The 8,280-nt window shown below is 60.6% G+C and overlaps 1 protein-coding gene across 1 annotated transcript; it reads left to right on the forward strand.

Annotated features, from left to right (window-relative positions):
* Positions 1 to 5,213: 5,213 nt before the first annotated feature.
* Positions 5,214 to 6,818, forward strand: LOC130028997 (zinc finger protein 420-like). The gene has a single exon (XM_056119889.1). It carries the CDS (start codon positions 5,258 to 5,260, stop codon positions 6,731 to 6,733), a length of 1,476 nt encoding a protein of 491 aa, XP_055975864.1. The 5' UTR covers positions 5,214 to 5,257; the 3' UTR covers positions 6,734 to 6,818.
* The last annotated feature ends 1,462 nt before the right edge of the window (positions 6,819 to 8,280 follow it).

Genomic DNA, 8,280 nt, shown 5'->3' on the forward strand with positions numbered 1-8,280 from the left:
GTGGGATCAGGGGGTACCCTCTGGGGTGCCGGGGATCGAACCCAGGTCAGCTGCTGTCCTATCACAGCAGCCCCTTCTGGTTACACCCACTGGTGTCTTAATCTGTTCATCCGCGTGACTGGGTACAGAAACTCTCCATCATACAGATCTTTGAAAGAAAGCGCCCCCCAAGGACAAGTCACACCCCTCTTACACAACACTAAGCGGATCTCTGCCAGGTGTTTTTCTTGGCCGACCCAAGTCCTGGGCCCCACTTCCTCTGCCTTTAACCCATACAGTCCGAGCGTCGAGGGAGTGAGCCCCTGGCCAGTCTCGTGGCTGCCCTCACCAGGATCCCAGGCGGCCACTGTTGGCCCCTTCAACTTGCCATTGAACTTGTTCTGGGATGTGTGGGCCTCCCCTGACAGCGCTTGGGCCTTCCTCCTAGCTCTGTGCCCAGGGAGCACTCCTGGGCCGCAGGGGCCCCTGTTCAAAAATTGGGTCAGCCCTGTGGGCAAGGCTGGCGTCTCAAGCTTGGTGCTTGTGCTCCCCTTTGGACCCCAGAAATCAAACTCTTTCTTTTTGGCTTTTTGGGTCACACCTAGCGACACAGGGGTTACTCCTGGTGGTGCTCGGTGGACCATATGGGATGCTGAGTCGGCAGCATGCAAGGTACATGCCCTACCCGCTGTGCTATCGCTCTAGACCCTCAAATTGTTTTTGATGTGTATTTCTGCTTGGGGAGTTATGCCCCGCAGTGCCATCCCTGGCATCCTCTGTGCACCAGGTAGACGCTGTTGCCCCCTTGGTTGCCCATTTCCAGCCCAGAAAGCAAATTTTCAAGAAATTAGTTGGTGACAGGATGGGGGCCAGGAGTGAAGCATCAAGAGGATGTGGCACTGGCCTTGCCGTGGTGGGGAGGACCCGGGTTTTGGTCCCCAGCACGAATGACCCCCCCCCCCCCCGCATGTGCCCATTGAGATGCAGGTGTCCCTGCAGTGTCCCCAACCCCCCCCCCCCCCCCCCCCCCCCAGCAGTAGTTGGCGTGGCCAGTAGCAGCTGTGAAGGTCAGGCTTGCAGTGAAGTGGAACCACTGTCACCGCAGAACCAGGGCATTAGATATCTTTGGACTCGTGCCCATGGGGCTCCGAGGGCCAACCAGGCATTGTTTTAGCCTCGGGATAGATATTCATTTTATTTATTTTTTGCTCTTTGGGTCACACCCAGCGATGCACGGGTTACTCCTGGCTCATGCACTCAGAAATTATTCCTGGTGGTACTTGGGGAACCATATTGGGTGCTGGGAATCAAACCTGGGTTGTTCACATGCAAGGCAAACACCCTCCCCCGCTGTGCTATCGCTCCAGCCCCTGACATACTTATTTTTGCATTTGGGGCCACACCTGGCTTCGCTCAGGGATCACTCCTGATTGGGATTGGGGGATCAGGCCCAGGTCGGCCCTGTGCATGTCCAGAGCCCAGATCTCCCGTGGAGCCCTGGCTCTGGCCCTGATAAATATTTATGATTAAATCTTCCTTGACACCGGATAAGCCTACCTTTTGTTTTTCTGAGCCACGCCCAGCGGCCCTTGGGACTTCCTCCTGTTCTGTGCTCACTCCCAGTGGGGATCTGGGAACCCTTGAAGGAGGACTGGGGGGTGGGGGATCAATAACAGGGGTCTGCAGTGGGCAAGACTGGCCCCCTCCCTGCTGTGCTCGCTCCAACCCCCTGGACAGACTGGCCTTGTGAGGTGCTGGGGGCCTGGAGGGAAGGTTTGGACCAGGGAAGGGGAGAGGAGGGTGTGTATTTGTTTATGAGAAAACTCGCTCCTCGCCCCATGGGGCAGATCTCGGAGGAGGTGGCCCGGCGGGCTGGGAGCCCAGCACAGATGGAAGGATGAAGAGTCTTTTCAAAGACGCTTGTGGAATCTTGGGGTGAACGAGCGTTGGAGCAAAGTGAACAAGTTATTTGAGGGATTGGGTCCAAGGAAAAGATGCTGGGTTTCTTCTGCGAGGGCAGGTGGAAGTTTGCCACCCCCCCGCCCGGGGCCTGTGTTTGGGGGTGCTTGAATGATGCCCGAGTTCACCAGGCCTTGCCAAGAAGCCCGATGAGGTGGGGAGGGCTGGGTGGGGCGTCTGAAGTCCTGGGAAAGGCTGATTTTGGCGTCCCTGCTGAGTCACGGTTGGTGTTGGTATTACCAGACAAGGCCGGGGAGCCAGGAAGGTAGGGAGTAGGAGGGGGGCTCTTGAGTTTACCCCAAAAGCTTGCTGGCTGGGTCTGGTCCCGGGGCTGAGAGCATTCTGCAGGGTGTCTCCTCGTGGGGGTGTGACTCAAGAGAAAAATGGGGGGGGACTGCTGAGCACATGTTTGTGGACACTGTGTCCGGGGTTCCTGGCTGCAGTTCCATTGGGGCTGTTGGTGTTGTTTTGGTTTCTGTTTGTGGGGGTCGGGGGTCACACCCTGCAGTGTCCGAGGCTTCTAGTCGGCCCTGCAGACCCACTTGTGTGGCCTCCCTGGAGGGGGACCTTAGTGCATGCTGGAGGGGTGAAGAATTCCTGAGTGTTTACCGAGCGAGGTCCTTGAGCCAAGTTGTTTTGTGATACAGGCAGGAATTTTCAGGGAAGGCGTTGAACTTGGAGCAGTGTGGTTCTGACCTGCAGTCCGGGACGTCTTCACCCGCGTTGGTTACCAAGTCCAGATCTGGGGGCCTGTTGGCATCTGTGCAGGTGGGAATTGGCCCTGTGTTGAATTATGTAGGGACAGTTTGGCACCTTCCCCACCCACCGCACGCATAGTATTGTCAGGGTCTTTGTTTCTTCCCTTTCTCTTTGTTTGTTTGGGAGACCACACCCGGCAAAGCTCAGGGGTGACTCCTGGCTCTTCACTCAGGAACCACTCCTCGGGCTCAGGGGACCCTACAGGATGCCGGGGATCAAACCTGGGTCAGCTGCATGCAAGGCAAGGCCCTCCCTGCTGTCTTATCCTATCCCCCCCGTTTTTTATTTGGGGGCGAGGTTTGAGGTCATTCTGGTGGTGCTTGGGGGGGGGGGCGGCCTGCGCAGTGCTGGGGATAGAACCAGTATCAGCATGTGTGCGAGGCCTACAAGTAAATGCCCTCACCTCCATACGCTTTCTCCAGCCTCCAGATTTTTTTTTCTTTTATAGCAGGGTGCCGTATAAGTACCGCGGCTGGAGCGATAGCACAGCGGTAGGGCGTTTGCCTTGCACGCAGCCAATATGGCCAACCTGAGTTCGATTCCTCCGCCCCTCTCGGAGAGCCCGGCAAGCTACCGAGAGTATCTCGCCCGCAGGGCAGAGCCTGGCAAGCTCCCCGTGACGTATTCGATATGCCAAACACAGTAACAATTCTCACAATGGAGACGTTACTGGGCCCGCTTGAGCAAATCGATGAACAATGGGAGGGCCTTTACCTTTACCTTTATAGCAGGGTGAGGCTCAGGGGACCATTCCGGGTGTTGGCAATGGAACCTGGGTCGGCTGCATTCAAGGCCAGTGCCCTCCCCTCTGTGCTGTGGCTCCCCCAGCCCCCAGGTTCCTTTTTTTTTTTTTTTTTTTTTTTTGCTTTTTGGGTCACACCCAACGTTGCTCAGAGGTTGCTCCTGGCTTTGCACTCAGGAATTACTCCTGGTGGTGCTCGGGGGACCATTTGGGATGTTGGGAATCAAACCCGGGTCGGCCATGTGCAAGGCAAATGCCTTACCCACTGTGCTGTCGCACCAGCCCCCCTCTCCACCCCCAGGTTTCTTGAGTGCATGAATGGGATGTCAGTTCAAGCTCATTCCCAGAGCAGTGACAACTAGGCCAGTGGAGGTGTGACTTGCCACCACCTCTGGGTGCTCGCAACTCACTGGTTTGTTCTCTTCCAGGTCTTTCTCCTCAGGGACCCTTCCTGCCTGTCCTTAGGGGACACGGAGACAGAATGGATGGTGAGTCACAGCGTGCCCTGGTCAGAAGCAGAGCCCGAGTGTGTGCCCTTCAGCCCGGTGGGGGGGGCCCAAGTTCGAGCCCTCACTCCACATGGTCCCCGGGAGTGTCCCCCGACACCAAAGCAATGCTCAGGGGTCAAGGCAGAGGCCCTGTGTGCGTCTGAGCTGAGTCTGGCCTGGGATCCTCGAGAATCTCCGGACTTGTTCATCAGGTATCACTGGGAGGAGCCCCCGAGCGACCTGAGCACTTTGTGGGAACCTTTACCCTCCCCCGCAAAAAAGCCTCGGCTGTGCCTTTGCATGCCAGGGCCCGAGCTTCATGCCTTTTGGGTCACTCTGTCATCTCTAGATTTCAGAGAGAAATTGGACCCTGGCTTGGTTGTGTGCAAAGCAGGTGCCCTCCCACAGTATCCTGGCCCCAGCACTGCAGCCTTCTGTGTTATACATCACAGGTTTTGGGCCAGGGGATACCTCCCCAAGGACTGGGGCCCGTCTTTGCACGAGGGGGCCCCAGCTTTTTTGTTTTGATTTATTTATTTATTTATTTTTGGCTTTTTGGGTCATCCCTGGCTATGTTCAGGGGTCACTCCTGGCTCATGCACTCAGGAATTACTCCTGGCGGTGCTCTAGGGACCATATGGGATGCTGGGAATTGAACCCGGGTCAGCTGTGTGCAAGGCAAACACCCTAACTGCTGTGCTATTGCTCCAGCCCTGGGAACACAGCTTTGATCCCTGAGCACCACTGGGGGTGCCCTTCTCTCAGATGAAAAGGGGGCCATTGGGGCTGGAGTGATAGCACAGCAGGTAGGGCGTTTGCCTTGCACGCGGCCGACCCAGGTTCGATTTCCAGCATCCCATTTGGTCCCCTGAGCACCACCAGGGGTAATTCCTGAGTGCAGAGCCAGGAGTAACCCCTGTGCATCGCTGGGTATGACCCAAAAAGCAAAAGAAAAAAGAAAAGAAAAGGGGGCCGTCAATACCACAGCAGGGAGGGCACCTACCTGGCACACGGCCAACCAGGTTCTGTCCCCACCACCCCATAGGGCTGGCCCCCAAACCAGGAAAAGAAAAAGGAAGCTGGAAGGGAGGGTCGGCTCGTGGCCGTCCGAGCATCTAAGCGGAGGCTTGTCTCTTCTTTCCCAGGGGAAACCGTGGGCCGGGCATACATGTCCCTGCGTCTGAGGAGTGTGGCCAGGCCTGCTGGGAACGACCCCCGGGGGGCACCCGTCCAGGCAGCCACGTGCTCACGCTGAGGAAGGCGCCCGCCGCCCCCACCCGCCCCTGCTGAGCCCGGCTCTTCACCCCGCAGTCCACGCCCGCGTTGCGCCATGGAGCGGCCGTCGGAGGTGGCCGTGGCCGGCAAGACGGAGCCGGGCCTGCAGCCCTACACCTGCAGCGAGTGCGGCATGGTGCTGCCCTGCGCCGCCGACCTGAACCTGCACATGCAGATGCACCCAGGCAAGCACCCGTGCGTGTGCCAGGAGTGCGGGCGCGCCTTCAGCCAGGCCGCCGACCTGGCCGACCACCTCAAGTACCACACGGGCGAGAAGCCCTTCAAGTGCGACCAGTGCTGGCGGGCCTTCGCCACGCTGTCCAAGCTCACGGCCCACTTCCGCTCGCACACGGGCGAGAAGCCGTACCCCTGCAACATCTGCGGCAAGACCTTCGCCTGCTCGTCCTACATCACCATCCACAAGCGCGTGCACACGGGTGAGCGGCCCTACGCCTGCCCCGAGTGCGGCAAGCGCTTCGCTGAGTCGTCCATCCTCACCAACCACATCAAGGTGCACACCGGCGAGAAGCCCTACGCCTGCAAGGAGTGCGGCAAGGCCTTCATCAAGGCCTCGGGCCTGGCCGAGCACATGAACACGCACACGGGCGAGAAGCCCTTCGCCTGCCGCGAGTGCGGCAAGGCCTTCATGAAGTCGTCGGGGCTGGCGCTGCACGCCAAGATCCACACGGGCGACAAGCCCTACCAGTGCGACAAGTGCGGCAAGGCCTTCTACGCCTCGTCCAACCTCACCAAGCACTTCCGCACGCACACGGGCGAGAAGCCCTTCCAGTGCAACGTCTGCGGCAAGACCTTCACCACGCTGTCGTACGTCACCATCCACAAGCGCTCGCACACGGGCGAGAAGCCCTACGCGTGCAAGAAGTGCGGCAAGGCCTTCACGGCGTCCACGCACCTGGCCAAGCACCTGCGCTCGCACACGGGCGAGAAGTACGAGTGCGAGCTGTGCGGGAAGAGCTTCGCCAAGGCCTCGAGCATCCTCATCCACAAGCGCACGCACACGGGCGAGAAGGCCTTCGAGTGCAAGGAGTGCGGCAAGGCCTTCTTCGACTCGTCGGGGCTCACGGCCCACAAGAAGATCCACGCGGGCGTCAAGCCCTACGAGTGCAACCTGTGCGCCAAGGCCTTCATCAAGTCGTCGGCGCTCATCAAGCACATGAAGATCCACACGGGTGAGAAGCCCTACGTGTGCGCCGAGTGCGGCAAGGCCTTCACGCGCTCGTCGGGGCTGTCGGTGCACATGAAGATCCACACGGGCGAGAAGCCCTACATCTGCGACAAGTGTGGCAAGGCCTTCGCCTCCTCCACGCACCTCACCAACCACTTCCGCTCGCACACGGGCGAGAAGCCCTTCCAGTGCAACGTCTGCGGCAAGACCTTCGCCTGCTCGTCCTACATCACCATCCACAAGCGCTCGCACACGGGCGAGCGGCCCTACGAGTGCAAGGAGTGCGGCAAGGCCTTCACGGCCTCCTCGTGCCTCATCAAGCACCTCCGGTCGCACTCCGTGTAGGCCCGCGGTGGGCGGGCGGGCTGGGGGCGCCTCGCACCCGCGCCCCTCTCCCCGGCCTCCCTCCCAGCCTCCAGACCCTCGGGCCTTAGTGGGATACCCCTGCCAACCCACAGCCCCGCCCCAGGCCCCGGCTCTTGGCAGAGGCCACTCACTTTTTTCTCTCCGAGACTTGGCACTGGGGGGGATCTCCGCCAGGGGTTCCCGAACATTCGCTGGTTCGATGAATGGAGATCCTGAACGTGCGCTGTGGAGGGGCGGCAGGATGCATGCTGGACAGGGGGGTGTCGCCCCGTGTGGGCGCCCCCAGTGAGCCCCGGAGGGTTAAGGATCAAGGGGGGGAAGCGGACCCCCGTTTTCTGCGTCCTGGAAGCACCCGCGTTGGTCCCGGGTCCCAGGATGCCCGTGTGTGTCCACACCTAGTGTGTGTGTGGGGGGGGGGGGGGGGGCGGAATGCTGCCTGATTGTGGCTCACCACCCCGGCAGTCCCCGTGGCCCGGTCAGGGAAGCTTCAAGAGTCCCCTCGGGTCTGCTGCGCCCGAGGACAGGGCGGGGCCACGTGTGTCACGTGATCTGCCAAGGACAGGACGGAGGCAGCTGGGCCTCTGCCCACACAGCTGTTTCGTTGCGCCGAGCGCCTGAATGGGACAGAAGGACGCAGGGGATCCGAAGGGGGGGGGCTCGCCACTGCGTCAGGTGAACCCCCAAGTGTCCCGGATGGGGAGCTGCTCTGCGCCCGGGAAATTGCTGGCGGAAGATGGTCTGATCGTGCCTGACGGGCTCCGACGCTGTCGGCCCCTGGACCCTTGTCCCTCGCCGCCTGCCGTGCCCCGCCCTTAACTGCGGTTGGGTGTGGATACGCAGCCCGTGGCTCCCTGAACCTGAGATCGTGGCGGTTTCCCGCCGATGCGGGGACTTGGGGGGTGGCTGCGTGGGCCGTGTCGGGCTGAAGCACGTCCCAGCCGGCTCTGACCAACGCTGCCTTTCTGCCAATAGCCATACCGGATACCGGGCCTGCCCTGGGGCCCGCTCCGCCTTCCAGCTGCCCAAAGCTGACCCATTCTATAAATCCCCGGAAACTCCCGGGACAGGGACAGGACGTGGAGACCCGCAGGGAATCCCAGATGCAGCCCAGCAGCACATGCTGCAGCGTCCTCCGGCCGGTGGCACTGACCCCGGTGTGATGTGCAGATGGGGAGAGAAAGGAGGGCGTGGGGCAGGAGTGGGGGCACCCCGGCCCTGGGGGAGCTTGGATTCCCTGTCCTGGAAAAAAAACGGATGGTAGTGGACGTTTGTCCCCCTCAAATGTGGGGCCCAGCCCAGCCCCCTTGCTATGGAGACTGGTGTGCAGGCCCTTGTCTCCAAGAGTCCTGAGGGCCCAGAAGCCCTGGCCACAGCCCCCTCGGGGTAAGGGCTTACACATGAACCCGTGTGTTGCAGACACCAGGGTGGGGTGGGGGGGAGGCTGAGGAGGGTCCATGGTATCGGCCGGGGCCAGCTCTGGGGAACTTGGGGCTAGTGTGGGGGTCAGTGTGTGTTTGCTAGTTGCC

The sequence above is a fragment of the Sorex fumeus genome, unplaced genomic scaffold (genome assembly GCF_029834395.1).
Source record: "Sorex fumeus unplaced genomic scaffold, SorFum_2.1 ptg000041l, whole genome shotgun sequence".
Taxonomy (NCBI): Eukaryota; Metazoa; Chordata; class Mammalia; order Eulipotyphla; family Soricidae; genus Sorex; species Sorex fumeus.